Genomic DNA, 17,902 nt, shown 5'->3' with positions numbered 1-17,902 from the left:
TGAACCAACAAATCAAAAATTATAATTATTTTCACTCACTTCAAGGACGTGAAAATATGGTTTTTACAATGTTTGACATAACACTATATTGAAAAATCCGTAAATCAATAATAAGGATTGTTGTCAGACATTCACTACTACTTCAAAAGCAAAATTATATAATTTCTCAAATATCCAATAAGAATATTTTTAAACATGAGATACTCACTACTACTCCAGAGCAGCAGGAAGATGATATATTGTCAAATATCTTTTGACACTTCGTCAAATATGTCATTGAATTATTATCATTTATACATATAACCAAGTAATTCAAAGAAATTAAAATGACAATGATTGTAATGTTATGATGAAGAATCGAACAAACTTCAATGAAAACTTTCTGTAAAGAAAAATTGGACATAAAGTCCAAGTGGTGGGGTCCCTACAATACCACTATTGCACATATTATTAAGCAATCAAAACATTTCCACCCACTATATAAACAATTATTTAATTGCACACAAACACAATCATTTGGAAGCAAATTATACAATGAGTTGCTAGTAAAATAAATCAACATGTCTCGTGGAAGCAAATCTATGCATTTGGCATTTTCTTTGACACGTGAAGTCTGGCTAGACCCACATATTAATTTATAAGCAATAGAAATATATTATCTTACCTAATATTTCCTTTTCTTGGAATATTGATCTTGAGTGGGTACCAATACCATTTGTCATTTTGAGTAAAAACCAATTATCATGGGCGTACTACCAGCAATTAAGTAATCAAGTGAGACATAACTTTAAATACTTACATCTGTTGGGTTCTGAAGAAATAAACAAGCACTTTCTTCCAATTAGTGAAGTAACCCAACTTCTTTGCTCATTTACCGTTGCAGGCCATTTCAGGGAAATGAACCCCATTAAATTTAACTTATAATCTTTTAATATATGGAAAAAGTGTTTGTCATTTTAAATAACACAACTTATATTTTTTCACTCTCACAAAGAAGTGGAACTCACATCTTTATATTTTTTTGTCCACTCTCTCTTCTCCTTTATCTATCTCTTTCTCTCACTTAAAATGACATAATTTTACATCCTTTATACACATTTTTCTCTTAATATATTAGTAAAGATGTATAATATATGGGGTTTGCATTTGTCATTTAACATGACACAACAAACTTTCTTACACACACAACATCTTGTGGGGCCCACACTTTTTGAAGAAAAAAGAAAAAAAAATTACGGTACACAAAAGGAATCTCTATAACATTACGCAGTCATTTTTCCTGCAACATAACTCTTATAAAACCCATAATATATAAGGGTTAACTGTTTGTCGTTTAAAATGATAGATATTTTTTTTCAATATATAATAATTTTATATTTTTTTGTATAAAATAATAATTTTATATTTAATGAGCCAAAACATGCACGAAAAATAGAGCATTTCTTATCACAGCCGTTTTTCGTAGCAGAAGTATTTACAGGTTCGTCGGGGAAATATGTTGGTCTAGCAAAAACAATTAGAGGGTTTAAATTGATTCTTTCTGGAGAATTAGATGGTCTTCCCGAACAATCCTTTTATTTGGTAGGTAATATTGATGAAGCTACTGCGAAGGCTACGAACTTAGAAATGGAGAGCAAATTGAAGAAATGACTTTAAATCTTTGTGTATTAACCCCCAATCGAATTGTTTGGGATTCAGAAGTGAGGGAAATTATTTTATCTACTAATAGTGGACAAATTGGAGTATTACCAAATCATGCACCTATTGCCACAGCTATAGATATAGGTATTTTGAGAATCCGCCTTAACGACCGATGGTTAACAATGGCTCTAATGGGAGGTTTTGCTAGAATAGGCAATAATGAAATCATTGTTTTAGTAAATGATGCAGAGAGGGGTAGTGACATTGATCCGCAAGAAGCACAACAAACTCTTGAACTAGCAGAAGCTAACTTGAATAAGGCTAAGGGCAAGAGACAAACAATTGAGGCAAATCTAGTTCTCCGACGAGCTAGAACACGAGTAGAGGCTATCAATATGATTTCGTAACAAGTTGGTGTGTCCTAATAATTACAAATTCTAAATTAAAAAGTTAAAATTTAAAAGGAACAAAAAAAAAAGAAGAAGGGTGAGAAAAGATAAAAAAGAAGAATAAGTAAACAAAACAAGGTGGGTCGAAAAACTTATTAGATACCGGAATCGATGAGGAACAACTTATGTGATAATATGTCCACCGCTACTGCAGTCTCCAATGGTCATATTTTGTACCGATCGCCATCCCCAGTCGAGCTCTTCAACAGACAGGCCTGCATCAACTCTTCTCCATCGCACACCGCTTATCAGCACCAAACAGATCCAGAACTCCACTTGAAAACCATACTTGAGGAAAACCCCAAGAGGAGTGAGGATGATGGAATGGAGGATGTCGATGCAGGTGGTTGTGCTGTCGTCAGCCATTTTATTTTATTTTTTAAATCAAAGATCTCTTCTCAAATGATTGATTGATGAGAAAAATAAATTTATGGTATACTGTATACCGTAGCGGATCCAAAAAATTAACGAAGGGTGGGCACTAAGTTCAAGTACATATAGATCTAGTTCTGGTCTGAACTGTGACTTGCGAGCAGCTGCCGACTGTATGGGTCTGGTTTAGATCTAGATATTTGACGGATTGCGACTCAACTGGATCGATGATGGAGGAAGAAGCAAATATTCCATCTTCCAATAATGGAGATTGAGGTTTGAGAGAAGATGAATCAGTATCTAGATGCAAATGATGGGTCTGTAATAGAGTTTTCCGCTGTTAAGTTTAAATAATGAAGGTGGAGGAGAGAAAAAATCACGAAAAAATAAAATAGAAGGAGGAAAATTAAAGGGGTAGGTACAAAGTTGAAAATAAATATAAAGTATTAAATATGGGGAATCATAACCATACAAAGATGAAAATAAATATAACCATTGGATCAACATAATTGATCTAACAGTGAAATTGATTAGTAGTAATATTGGTAGTAACCCTAATTGGTTGTTATAATATCCTACCCCGAAATTAAATTGGAAAAACTTGAATTTTAAGATAAAGATATTTTTGTATTTCTACATCAAATTTCAAGGGTGGGCACTTACCCCCTTCTCTTGTATGTGGATCCGCCTATGGGTATACATCAACAGAAAGACTAAGATGGAGCAAGAGTGACAAGGTGTACGGGTAGAGAAGCCTTCAGGGAGAAAGGCTATATAGACTAGACTACCGTGCCTTGATAATTTGTTATAAAATAGAGGAAAAGAGACTAATGAGAGACATGGGGACAAAAAGTAGAGCAGACAGACAGGGTAAAATTCTGATTCTGTTTCAGCTCACATTTTTTCAATACAAGCATAATGTATATATAGAGATACACTCATAAATGGAGAATTGATGCTCCACTAGTATAGTAGTTACAAAATCATAAATGATGTAAAATTGATTAAAAATATAGGGTAAAATTTATTTTTCTAATTTTTATTCTATATTAGTATAATAGTATCAATTAAAAGTATAACAAAATTAATTAGAAATTATTTGTTCAAAAGTTATGGTAAATTTAATAATTTATTTAAAAATTAAAAATATTATTTAAGAGAATCAAAAGCCTATTATCTTAAAAATGTATTTACGAGAAATAAATTAAAATAATTTTTAAAAAATTTCTTTATTTTTATCATAAAAATAAATTTAAGGCAAATATTATTTTATTGTATTTTAATTTTTATTTGACATCATTATAATATTATCAATGAAAATACATTTAAATAAATGAATTTTTAATATAATTCTTCTTTAATTTATCTCAAATAATATTTTTAGTTTTAAAGATTTTTTCCTTAATAAATAAAAAAAAATTTAAGATGGTTTTTAAAATACTTTCAAAATAAATAATTTTTAATTTAATCTTAAATACTTAATTTTATTGTAATTTTCATTGGCAATATTATAATTATATAAGATCAAAATAAAAATAAAAAAAGAGTTTTATATGAATAGGTCGACAAATGGTTTAAGTGATATATCTTGTAACTACAATGGTGTAAGTGAAAGATTAAAACCTGTGTTATAAAAACCGACATGACCCGGTCAAAGTGACCTGTTGACTTATAAGTCGGACCCCTGACCAATGCAGTTTAGGCATTGGACTGGTTATGCACTTGACCTAATATAAAATTGGTAAATCGATCCTGAACTAGGTCTTGTAAAATTTTGGACAAAATACTTGAAAAATACCATTAATGAGATTTGAATCTACCATGTGGATCATATTACAACACTTGTCAGTAAACTAACTCTATTTATTAGTTATAATTCTTATAATTTTAATTTATTATATTTTTTTATATATTCATTTAAGTAATTGAACCAGTAACTCATTGGTTGAACCAGCAACGAATTGACTTAATACCCGACCAAGTCGTAAACCGATTCGAATTTGATAACACTGATTGAAATCATGGTGGATAAAATGATATATTATGCAACCACATACGGTAAAAGTGAAATTTTTCCTAAATTTAATTATGTAAGTAAATAGAATATATAAAATATATGTCTAAATAATTGTAAAACCATATAATTAATTAAAAATTATATAAACGTGAGATAATACGCATATAAATAATAGTAGCATTGTAAAAGTACATATATCTTAATTTTATCTTTGAAAAAGTACAAGATATGTGTAAATGCATGTATAATATATTTGAAAGAAAAAAGAAGGAAAAAATTCGCTTGATAAAATTGTTTTTAAAAGAGTTTTAAAACTTAAAAAAAAAAAAAAAAATTTGCTTGATAATTTTTTTTTGGAAACATATTTTCAAAATTAGAAAACAGAAAACTCGTTTGATTATTTTCAACTTCATTTTGTAGTTTTTTTTAACTATATGTAAAATTTTAAATATATTTTTAACACCATGACAAATCATATTATAATTATTTTTTAAGATTAAAGTAAATCACGTTGCAAACTAATGAAAACAAAATAAAATTTTCAATTGTTATTTAAAATAATTTTTAATCAAATGAAAGTTAATTATTATGCTATTGACTTATTAAACATAAAAATAAAATAAAAATTGAATGAACTTATATGTATGTGGTTATTACCCACTTGAAGTCCTACCAAAATTATTGGATTTTCTCAATATGTTAACCATCAAGTTGTACAGTTCAGGAGAATGCTCATATCCCATTTGCGCTTTTGCCCACTTGAAAAACCCAAAAGCTGGGATTCAATCATTGGTGAATCTCTTCGGAATCTGCTCATCCAAACTGTTTGATCCTTGAAAACCACGTCAGTCAAGTGCTTAAGTAACTTTCCTCAGAGAAGAATGTTGTTCCTTTAGAACAGTGCTGATTGTTTAGATATATTGAAAACTCAGATATATTGCAAAATCTACTTTCAAACGAACAAGGAATTATTTTCCTTCTTTCTCCGTGAATATTGATTGAAGAGGATAATGATAACAGGAGAGAGACAGAGGGATTGAGAGGAAAATTAGAGGTGCAAAGAATGAAGAAGAAGGGAAAAAAATTGAAATTGTAAATGACTTATAATAATATATTAGTATTTACACTATTGCCATTAATGAAAACAGAGTGTTCTCTGTATTTTCATAATTCTCAAAACAAAAAATGCAAAAATCAAAACGAAAACAACTCAAAGGTGTTCTGAGATTTTTGTTCTAAAAACTGAAAACCGGTGATTGTTTTTAAATCTATTTTGAGGAAACACTTTTATCAAATAATTTTTTCTTCTAATTTTCAAAACAAAACAAAAAACTATTTTCTAAAACACTAATCAAACAGACCCTAAGTCATCAATTTGGACGGATGCAGCATTTTTTTGTTTTTAATACAGGACGGATGCAACATTAAATCACTGTTTATTTACTCGAAATTTTTATATTTAATAATATCGTGAAACTTAAATAAGAGTCCAATAAGATGATGACCATTAAACAACTATATTTTCAGCGTGTATCTAAAATATAAGTTTGACATAGTTCGGCTTAATTAAATATACCTTCATTTTCATACTGTTAGTTTCAAAAACTAAAAAGATCTGTTTTTATTTTTTATAATTAAATTTCAATTGTAAACAATAGAATAATTATATATTTTTAATGATTCTTTTTAATAGTCCTAAAAGAAACTATTAAATGCTTTATGAGTTTTTAAAACATTAATTTTTTTACTTTTATTTATTAATACTTACTATTGGAAGTAATTCAAAGGATTTATGAAAATTCAATATCAAGATATAACATTAATAGCAAACAATCTTATCTTTTCAAGGGATTTGATATCAAAGAAAAGTATGGCAAACTTTAAATAAAAAAATAAATAAAATAAAGAAACAGCGAAAATTAGTTTTAATCCATGGTTTATTGCATGTACTAAAATTAGAGTCCTCATCTATTGACTCGATCTTATCCACTTTTTACCATGTTTTGTTTTTAATTTTTGTATTGCCAACCCCGTTTTCCAATTAAACCTTTGCCAGACATTAGACAATATAGGAGATATTGCCCAAAAATAAGCCTGAATCTCGTCTTACGTTAATGCTGAGTCCCGAGTGCCATTCATGATCCTTTCTGTATTTCCGGTGGGTAGTTGGGCTCTTGGACTAGCTTTCAATGCTTTTTTTGAAAATGAATTCTCTCATGTGTAATTTAACATGATCATGTCATGTGGGAGGATCTTAACCATTAATAATTAAATCAACGGTGATTATTGTGTAACTTCTTATTCTTATATTTTTTCTCTCTTCTCCCTTATCACCGTTAACTCACCCCATATATGGTTATGATTGTCTCACATAACATGATCATGTTAATTAGCACATGAGAGGATCCACTCCCGCTTTTCTTAGATCACAATTCACAACTCACAATCTACCAATGTCACACTTTCCATCGTTATATCTATGCATCATCCAGAAATTAAAATAAGGGAAAGAGCATAAGGTAGTTTGCCCGGTGAGAAAAAATATATAAAAAATTCATTGACACATCAGAATCTCTGGAAAAACCGAAAAAGTCCAATCTCTAAATCTGTCCCTCCTTGTGCACACTGTCTCTCCCTCTTTTAGGACTTTGGGGTGCCCATAAATTGGAGTAGTTGCTCGCTCGGTTCTTCATCACTTTTTGTCTCGATCGGATTCAAAAACATTGCATCCCTTTGACAAAGTAGAGCATTCATCTCACACTCGCTTCATTTCTTAGCTTTTTTCCTTATTCTCTGTCGGTGATGGCTGATAATTCATCAAGCAATGGAAACAACGAAGTGGTTTTAAATTTAAACGGTGATGCCTCCAAAAAGTGTGACGGCATCGAGGAAGACTGTGTGCCATTTTTGCAGAAGGTGTCTCTCCTAATCTTTTCTTTCCATATACAAAAAGTGGTTTCTTCTCTACCCAAAAATCATTCAAATGCTGTGTTTCCCAACCCATATGGGTTTTACAAAAATGAATTGTTGTCCCTGATAAAATTCCAAACTTTTTTGTTGTTTTTTTAATCCCCGACCAGTATATATAGACTCTTTTCGAATCAATTTATCGATTATATATATATATTGAGCTTGGAAATTGGATTAGAATACCAAAACTTAAACTAATGGTTAAATTTGATCATCCGTATTGATCGAATGTAGGTGGTGACAGAGGTGGTGGGGACGTACTTCTTGATATTTGCAGGATGTGGTTCGGTGGTTGTGAACCTTAACAACGACAAGGTGGTGACTCTTCCCGGGATTTCTATTGTTTGGGGACTCGCTGTTATGGTATTGGTTTATTCAGTTGGACACATCTCTGGTGCTCATTTCAACCCAGCTGTCACACTTGCTCATGCTTCCACCAAAAGATTTCCCTGGAAGCAGGTCAACCAAATTAACTAACCATAATATTCATATCCAAATAATTAAAACACTTAAATGTCTCACTTTGTCTTACATTAATATTGAATTTTCCTTCATTTGGTGTTGCAGGTGCCAGCATATATAGTAGCTCAGGTGGTTGGATCCACACTTGCAAGTGGAACACTAAGACTTATATTCATGGGAAAGGATGACCATTTTGCTGGAACACTTCCCGCTGGATCTAACCTGCAAGCTTTTGTGGTCGAATTCATTATCACTTTCTACCTAATGTTCATCATTTCTGGAGTTGCCACCGATAACAGAGCGGTAATCTCTCCTGTTCTTATAAAAAAAAATCTTGCTTGTTTGCTTATTATTGGGTCATATTATCTTTTGAGTAATTTGATTGAGATTTGTTAAGCAGACGGGGGTTGGCAAATCAGCTTGCCAAATTCTTTGACCTTTGACATAAAAAATGGTTGCTTAAATTGACCAATTGTATAAACATATGAATCACTTGGAATAAAGGGTAGAAGTTCACATCACAAGTCGCACTCGATGCGTCTCAATCTATATTTGAATAATTTTCGACCCTACTTCATAGCTTTTGTTTATTTATTTTATTTTTAAATGATGCAGATTGGTGAGTTGGCTGGGCTTGCAGTTGGGTCAACGGTACTGCTAAATGTGATGTTTGCAGGGTATTAACTTATCCCAAAACTTTATTTAATATAGCATTTTAGAGTAGGATTTTACGTTATTCAATTAAATCAAGATGTTACACCTTTTTGAAGTAAGGAAAAACTTAGAACTCATATGTGCATGAATAATATGTGACTTAGAACTCATTTGTGCGTGAATAATATGTGACAGGCCAATCACTGGAGCATCAATGAATCCAGCAAGAAGCTTGGGGCCTGCTATTGTGCACAGTGAATACAGAGGAATATGGATATACTTGGTCTCACCCATTCTGGGTGCTGTGGCCGGTACTTGGGCCTATAACTTCATCAGATACACAAACAAGCCAGTGCGTGAGCTCACCAAGAGTGCCTCTTTCCTCAAAGGAAAAGGAAGTGGTGGAGCTGAGTGATGTAATAGCAAATGCAACAATTTTCTTTTCTCTTCATTTTCTTACTTAAAGATCACCATGTATTAGGGCTGAAACGTAAGGAAGAATCACCACTTTAGAATGGTAAATAACCCTGTAATACATCTAGAGAAAATGAAAGGTACAGCAGTTTCTTCTTATCCATGTATCAATCGTCATATTTGTTTTTAATTAATTAAATTAAAAATCGTAATATGCAAATTTGAATTTACCACCTTATATTTTGTACCACCAAAATTGTGTTGCATGAGTATCAGATCCATGCTGATAAGAAAATGTAAGATAGCTTAAACGTCTACATGATTTATTTTATTTTATTTTTAAAAAAAAATTGATCTAGACAAAAAATATGGGCCACCAAAAAGGCTAAGGCATAAACCCATTAAGGGATTAAGGCCGGGCCAAGCCAAGACTTAACAACTAAAAAACGCATAGGATGCATGTGCACGCCATACTGCGAATTCCCAGCATCCTACTTAGCTGGAAACATGTTTATGCCAAATAAAATTGGGTTTTATAATTCTCATTCAACATGAGAATTCAAATTTTCCTACACACCCTTTGATTCCCGTGTTAACATGGGTCCTACATATAATTTTTTCTAATACATGGGTCTCACATGTTTTTTATTGGGGTTTAATTTTCTCATGTTGAATGAGAATTGAAGAGAATTGAGCTTAATAATAAGTCATGTCACACAATATAAATAAGAGAGACTAAGACTAGGTACTTTCATCTTCTCCTTATTACTTAACCTCATTGATTCATAAACTAATTGGAGCATCAGAATGCCTTGTTTATACCCACTCCAACCTGTTCCAATCAAATCAACCATTTGCGGCATCCATATTTCATCAAGCAATGTCGTCTCGCATAACAACTCTTGATCCAGAAGATAACAAGTTTCAACACTAAAATATATCAACTTAAAGCAAGCTTAACCGTGTACAATTAGACCCAAATGTGATCAATAATTAACAGACTCCAGTATCCTACAAACTTGGCTAGCTCAACACCTAAAAAGTTCTATTGAAGATGGACTCTTCTATTCTCTGTTCAGGTTTGGTGCCCCATTTTATTAAATATAATACCAATCTTTTGACATGTATACTAAATTCATTTATGCTCAATTAATGTCATGTAATTTTTATTCTTTTTTTAATTATTAAATATTTAAATTATTAATAAATAAGTTTACTATTTTTTAATTGATAAAATTTGCAAAGTTGGTTGTTATTTGAATAGATGTAGATATAGTTGGTAGTTATTAATTAAGAGAGAATGATTTCCTTGGAGAAATAAATATTTATTACATTGATTAATTATTAACATGGAAGTATTATTTTATTTTATTTTTTCTGGTGAAAATGGCAGTATTATTTAAGTTGAGCGTATGAAGAGATGAAAGGGATTTCTTTTGGGGTTTAATGAAAAATATGCAGAATGGGGTAACCTACGCATGAAGAAGAGTATATTGTATAGTACTTGCCCAACTTCAAGAATATGAAGCATTTAAGGGAAACATGGTATAGAAATTTTTTGGCGATGAGTTGATGATAAGAAGTAGATATTAATTGAACAAAGAAGAAGTTTATCCAGAAATTTTTGTAGTGATTGGAGCGGATAAGATCAGATATGGCTGAATTGTTGAACATATATACTGCGTCAAAAGATTTCCAGAATCACGTGAATGCACGAGATAATGCACTGATTCTGTAGGTGTGTATAATTGGTTTATATTATAACCCCGTGATCATGAAATTTTAAAATCGATACTTCCTTTCAATTCTTGAAAAATAAAAAAAAGAGAAGTGAAGGAAGAAGGAAACAAAAATCTTTCTTCCTTTTCATTGAACGAAAAAAAAAACTAAAATCCTTGTTCTGATTAGTTAAACATGAATTAATAATAATCTTTGAAGAAGTTATTTGAAATATTTGGCAGTAGAAAATCATATCGCTAACTTATGGCCAGCCAGACGAACACAATAGTAGCAAGCCAGCAAGAAAACGTAGCTTTGTTGAGCTCTTATTATTGTCTAAAATAAATATGTAATTAAGATAAAACTCAGGGAATTTGTTATTCTATATATATATATATATATATATATATATATATATATATATATGTCAAGATTATTTTACATCGATTTGAGTTACATTCTCAATATTGATTATTGATTCTATTTATATTTAACGATTTTTATGTATTAGATATTTGAGCTATTAATATAAATAAATCAATTATTTAGATTGGGTGTAAGACTTTTTATTCTTATCCTGATATAAGAATCTCAAATCCACCAACCAACGAAGTGATAGTGTTTAAGTAATAAGTTACAATTAGGGGTGAAACTGGGCTGTGTTGGGCCAACCTTTATCCTGAAAAGTCCAAGCCTACACCAAAAATTTTAATTTGGCATGACTCAAGTCGTCTAATTGTTACCCTGGTTTGACCTGTTTATAAAAAAACAAATGGTCTGGCCTAGCCTGTTAGTCCGTTAATTTGTAACTTTCAAGCAGAACCATGAATTAACTTTACAAAATACTCAAATTCTCTTGCTAAATCAAAAATCATAATTTCAACATCCAAACAGAATCATGAATCACAACAAAACTCATATAATCTGCATTTAAGTCAATTTCAAAAGCAAAATGCTCAAACTAACTAACATATATTTCATCAGATCTAACAAACAAATACATACTATGTAAATTAAAATAACTACATGAATTCAACAAACACATTATGATGCTTGTAGTAAGTATAACCTTTTCTAAAAACCTTTTAATATATTCATATACACAATCTAACATGCTGAGATGTTGGCTCCTCCTACATAAGAAATAAAATTAGATTTCTATTAAAATATAATCGAATATAATTAAGTTATAAATAATTGCAATTGATTAAATTTATATCTTTTGTTTTTTCTTCAAGGCATACTTATTATATTCTATTTTATTTAAAATAAATAGTACAATATAGGCCGGCCTGTAGGCTTATAGGTCAGGTCTTGTGAAAGTGGGTCTATGATCTTTTTATTAAACAAGTTTTTTCAAAGCCTAAACCTGACTTATTTTACAAAATATACTAGGTCAGATCTGACCTTACGTAGTCCAAGCCGTAAGTCACTGTAGGCTAGCCCGACCAGTTTCACCCGTAGTTACAATCAATTCAACAGGGCAATTGTTAAGAAGATGCCGAAACAAAAAGATATCTGAGAAAGATCAACACAGAGCGGACAAGAGATAAGGACAAGGAACATTATAATAACTCATCTGGATCTTAGATATATATACTTCTGCAAGTTTTGTGCGACATTGTAATTAAAAATGTAACATCCCATCGACGAGTTAGACTCACTTGATCGCTTTCACATAGCCTTTATATATATATATATATATATATATATATATATATATATATATATATATGATGTAAGATCCTTTGACACCGGTGTCAAATTTAAAGTTTAACACTTAATCTGAGAGCCGTTAGATCAAAAAAGATCAATGACTCTGATTTGTAAGTATGTGACACCGTTGATCTTTTTTGATATAACGGCTCTTAGACGAGGTGTCAAACTTCAAATTTGACACCGGTGTCAAAGGATCCTATATATATATATATATATATATATATATATATATATATATATGTAGGGTTTAGTGTGTGTCATTTAAAATTGTGTCCTTTTAGTAACTTACACAGAGTATGACCGGTCATACACTGTGTAATTCTGAAAAGTTGTTTTTTTTCACTTTACACGTCAGCAATGTGACTGAGGAGAGAGAAAAAAAAAAGTAACTTTGTGTAATTCTGAAAAGTTGTTTTTTTTCATTTTACACGTCAGCGATGTGACTGAAGAGAGACAAAAAAAAGTAACTTTTATGATTTACACAAAGGATACATCTTGTGTCCTTTAAAATGATAGTTCTTTTTTCCATATATATATATATATATATATGTAGGATTCTTTGACACCGGTGTCAAATTTGAAATTTGACAACTCATCTGAGAGCCCTTAGATTAAAAAAGATCAATGGTGTCACATGCTTACAAATCAGAGCCGTTGATCTTTTTGATCTAATGGCTCTCATATGAGGTGTAAAACTTCAAATTTGACACCGGTGTCAAAGATCTTGCCTCACATATATATATATATATATATATATATATATATATATATATATATATATATATATATAAGAAATCCTTCGGTACACGACTCACAGCAAATATATATATCTAAGAAATCCTTCGGTACACGACTCACAGCAAAGGGTTTTTTTTATCAATTAAGCCAACTCATATTCATTATCTTAAAATTCTATTATCCATAACCAGGTCATTAAAATTCAATTATCTAATCGATAACCATTACATTTACAATTTCCCCATATCTTTACCAATACTTTTATTTTGGTTAATATGCAAAATTCATGACTTATAACAAGCTAGATAAACGACTCAATTTTTGCATGCAACAATGTCAAAATTATTCATTTAAATTTTCTATCTACTAATATAACCGATCCATAAAACATAAAAGTATATGAAAATATCATACTTGAAAAAATCACATGAAGATACAAATATTATTTAGTAATGTATTTCAGCCACATCTACATTTTTCCCCTCAGTTTGATTTTCTAAAGAAAGAAAATTCATCATGAACAAAGCCAAATAAAACTCAAATTGAAAAAGATACATTAGACCTAAAGAGAGAAAGAAACAAATACAATATACTCTAAACTAAACAATGATATGTACTTTGGCTTTATCAAAAAAATATTGATGACTAAGCGTATTTCAAAGTGAAGACTAATTAACATAGAAAGTGTTGCAGTTTAAAGAATGTATTATGCCTCCCAAAGTAGATATGAAATTCTCATCTATGCACACCCGATATATAAAAGGGACTATAAAGCCACAATATCTAACATTGAGAAGGATATACTGACAACCATTCTCAAAATCTAATAAATCTAATCAATTCATTGAAAATAATAATAATAAATGGCACGCTTGGAGCAATGGATAAGATTGCTCTTTATGATCGGAAAATAGAGTACAGAAAATAATTTCTTTACAAAAATACAATGTTTACCATTTTCTGTAATTTATTGAAAAAATCACACACAAAATAAAAAGAGATTGGGGGATATCTAGAAGATAAAGAAGATATAAGATGAAGAAATTTCTAGAAGGGATATCTTGATCAACGACTTCTATTATTTATTATTTCATTCATAGATGAATGATCATAATTTTAATTAGAACGAAATTGTTTATTAGAAAGTATAGATAACCCAATCCGTATCTATTTATATTAACTTATTTATTAGAAAGTAATGATTTCCAAAAAAAAAATTATTTTGTATTTAAAATTTCTTGTAATTAAAATCTCAAGGCATGGAGCTTTGGAAATTAAAAATAAAAATAAAATTAAATGAGTCAAAATCAAACATGCACTTAATGCTTAATACTATCTGGGTAAAAAGTAGATTTAGTCCAACTTTATATATACATTCGTGAAGTTCAATATCCCATAAGGACCAAATGCAAACTGTATTGAACACATACAGGAGTAATCAAACAATGTGTCCTTTATTATTAATCATTACATCCAAATCAATGTATATTTTCGTCATTACAACAGCAAAAGGTTAGCTACATTATATAAATTACATTATACCTGACGTGCTATTAAACATGTACATTGTGATTGTAAGGGTAATTTAACTAGGATGCCTCACTAAACATAGATCACATGTCGGAACATGCTATAGGTTAAACTGTTAAACAAAAACCTTACTTCCATCGTTGTAATAAAGCCTGGGAAATGAATACTATCAAACTTTGCGCCTGAAGATTGTTTTACGTTGCAGGACCGCGAGCAGAAGTCACTCTTTGCCTTGTTCTCGGAATTATTAGAGGCCTACAACATAATAGAACAAAAAATAACTCCGTGACGAATGCCATCATCGTGGTCCATATAAATATGGTCATCTTCCAAAGCCAAATAATCCTCTTGAAAAAGGGAAGTTCGGACTCAATAACCAGAGATGCATCATATATTTCAGGAATGCCAGCACCAGGTTGGTATTCTGCTCGTTGCTCAAGTGTGACTTTCAAGCACGAAGTAGGTACATTCCCTTCAACGAAACCTCTCATCTTGACATTCAGAGTCTGGGATTCGGATATATAGCCAGTAACAAGAGGAGCAATCTTGAGGAAAGTCATGATTAGGCGGATAGGCTCACTTGTGAATCTTAACATGCAAGGTTGACTTAAGCTTGCAATAGTTTTGCCATTAGACAATAGGAAATCTACCCTGGCCTATAATAAAAGAACATAAGTCAAAGCAGAAACTTAAAGCAAATAACAGGAAACTATGAACTGTAATTATCATCAGTAGTTCTACTTGTCTAAGACTCATACAAATTACAGAGAAATGACAATTTTTACATCATGCACTAAGAAGATGAGTGACGAAATCATGATCAACAGTCATGAAACAAGTACAATTAATTCCTTCTTTGTCTAATAAATATAACATATTTTAGAGCACCTACAACGTACTGATAGGAACCATTGCAGAAAAAAAATGACATGCCAAAGAACCACTTCACCTAAAAGTTTGAGCTAATAAGCAAAGGCCTGTGAAAAGTTTTATTGTCTAACACAAAATTCATAGGAAAGTCCACATGGTTTGAAATATGGAAAAGGATTGTCTGAGAGCTCAATACTATATGTTCTTATATACTAAAAATAGCTTGACAAGGACACTGAGAATAGAACTCTAAGCCACTTAAACTCCTAATAAATGAAGCTCTTGAACTCCTTTGAAGCAACATTTGTTCGTAAAGTTCTAAAATCATGCATACAAGAATTTGTTGTCTCCCTCCAACAATACTCAAATAATGGAAATGATAAGCTATCGGGAGTTACCATACAGAACTTACTTCTGATCAACGAGTTGCCTCAAACCCTTTAAAGTTTCCAAAAACAACTATCTTCAAAAGTCAAAACTAGTGGTTGCAAATAACATATTCCCCATCGAAGGTCCCTATTCTACCATAGTAATGCATAATGTTTCATCAGACAATCAACATCCTTCCATGTAGTTTATCCTATCCCTATTCTACCACTGTGAGGTCCTTAGCACAAAATCAAGAGGAAAAGCAAATAGAGTATCTTATTAATTGAAGTCTCAAAGAGCAATCAGAACAACAGAACAAGTAAAATGCTAAAATTCCTTCCCGGCTTACTCAACAAAGCTATAATATACACATTCTGTGGCATAATAAACAAAATTTCTTACAACTAAGAAATTTGCAAGTAAAACTACATTCTTACCCTATATACATTAAAATCCAGAGAAGATTTTGAACAAGTAAACTACATAACGACAGAGAGCAAGAAAATTTGCAGAGAAGTTCATGCCAAGCCAAATTTTGTTTACAATGAAATGAATCAGATAGAGATAGGCACCTGAAAGACCCCAAGATTTCTGTTGTATCCTGAGTCTGGCACTCTTAATGAAACAGTGACTTGCACTTTGCGTTTAGAAGGTATAACCCGTTCACCCATCCACTTCCTAACATCAACGTTACTTTCAGAATTTTTCCCAACATCAACACCAGCACATGATATTATGGGCACATATGCCACGGGACTGTGCTTGGTGTAATCAAAATTCAAAACCTCCCTTATCTGAATTGGCTTCTCCACTAAGCACTTCATCAAAAATCCACTAAACACAAACGATGAAACCAGGAGACCAAACAAAATGCAACAAACATAGATTGACCACAAGAAGCCCCATCCAAATCGAAATGCCACGCTCCAAATTGACTCGTTTTCCTTAAACAATCTATTAGTAAATGGGCTAATGCACACAAACACAACACCATGCACTCTGCACAAAATCCCTATCAAAAAATCCTTGCCCCTCCTCGCTGTCCCAAAAGGGTCGATGCAAAACATGCAACAGTGAAATATGAACAACAACGGATAAGTCACAAACATATAGATTAAATGGATCTGAAACCCTAACGCCTTAATCACCAACCCCGCTATGAATTCAAGAAAATTCGAAGACGAGTCACTGAGTCGAGGCGCCGAGTCAGCGGAATCGACAGCTGCATCATCATTCGCAGCAGTAGTTAGTGTCGATTCATCATTGTTCTCCTCCGTCACAGCAATTGGAGCTAGCGAGGTGCTAACTTGTTGTGCTTCATCCGAATCGGGTTTCGCACCCAAATTCTCATCTTCCTTGAGATTTCTATACCTTGATCGATGTCGGAAGCTCCTTCTCGCGCCATTGATCAAATCTCTATCGGAACTGATGGAAGATTCGATACCGGAATCTGACGATTCCTTACCCGGTATTCCGCGACGGATCGGCCGGCGCCGGATTATGGACGCCGGAGACGGTGGAGTGGGTAGCGAATCTCCAGGTTCGGATAAAACGGGTTGAGGATCCGAAACGGTGGATTCCGGTAGGTCCTCGGCGGTGGCGTTGAAAGTGAGGCAGGAGTCAAGAGCATCGGAGAAAACGTCGTCGTTTTCATGTTCCTGGATTGAAGCTGACGGGTCCATTCAGAATCTGACCTTCGGGTTTCATTAGGGGGGGTATTGCCCAATAGTTCTTTTTCTTTTTTCTTTTTTTAAGCCACCATATGAGAAATTGGAAGAGAACAAAAACAAATTATTGTTAACTGAAGAGTTAAAACTTAAAACAGAAAAATTACTAAAAAAATCATTTGTGAATTTCCGGAAACATAATTCATCTCGTTTTGCATCAATTATTAATTTATGTATAGTGGACGACCGTGCAGATTTTGAAAATGAAGTCAAAATGACAAAATAAAAATTATTATTCTATATAGATTTCA

The 17,902-nt window shown here is 31.8% G+C and overlaps 3 protein-coding genes across 3 annotated transcripts; 2 read left to right on the top strand and 1 right to left on the bottom strand.

The window, feature by feature from the left end:
- The first annotated feature begins 1,517 nt into the window (after window positions 1-1,517).
- LOC133288928 (ATP synthase epsilon chain, chloroplastic) lies at window positions 1,518-2,085 on the top strand. Its single transcript, XM_061486771.1, has one exon. It carries the CDS (start codon window positions 1,647-1,649, stop codon window positions 2,046-2,048), a length of 402 nt encoding a protein of 133 aa, XP_061342755.1. The 5' UTR covers window positions 1,518-1,646; the 3' UTR covers window positions 2,049-2,085.
- Window positions 2,086-7,275: 5,190 nt separating this feature from the next.
- LOC133288899 (nodulin-26-like) lies at window positions 7,276-8,980 on the top strand. The gene is made up of 5 exons (XM_061486731.1): window positions 7,276-7,395; window positions 7,684-7,908; window positions 8,017-8,214; window positions 8,527-8,588; window positions 8,761-8,980. The coding sequence occupies exons 1-5, from the start codon at window positions 7,282-7,284 to the stop codon at window positions 8,978-8,980; spliced, it is 819 nt and encodes a 272-aa protein (XP_061342715.1). The 5' UTR covers window positions 7,276-7,281.
- Window positions 8,981-14,610: 5,630 nt separating this feature from the next.
- LOC133288920 (seipin-2) lies at window positions 14,611-17,681 on the bottom strand. Its single transcript, XM_061486760.1, has 2 exons — window positions 16,497-17,681; window positions 14,611-15,341 (listed from the first exon to the last, which is right to left on the bottom strand). Exons 1-2 carry the CDS (start codon window positions 17,604-17,606, stop codon window positions 14,880-14,882), a joined length of 1,572 nt encoding a protein of 523 aa, XP_061342744.1. The 5' UTR covers window positions 17,607-17,681; the 3' UTR covers window positions 14,611-14,879.
- Window positions 17,682-17,902: the final 221 nt, after the last annotated feature.

Source organism: Gastrolobium bilobum, unplaced genomic scaffold, assembly GCF_033153095.1.
Source record: "Gastrolobium bilobum isolate Gb01-03AN ecotype WA unplaced genomic scaffold, APGP_CSIRO_Gbil_v1 utg714, whole genome shotgun sequence".
Lineage (NCBI taxonomy): Eukaryota > Viridiplantae > Streptophyta > Magnoliopsida > Fabales > Fabaceae > Gastrolobium > Gastrolobium bilobum.
The sequence above is the reverse complement of the archived record's forward strand: the minus strand, read 5'-3'. Positions and strand labels throughout refer to the sequence as shown.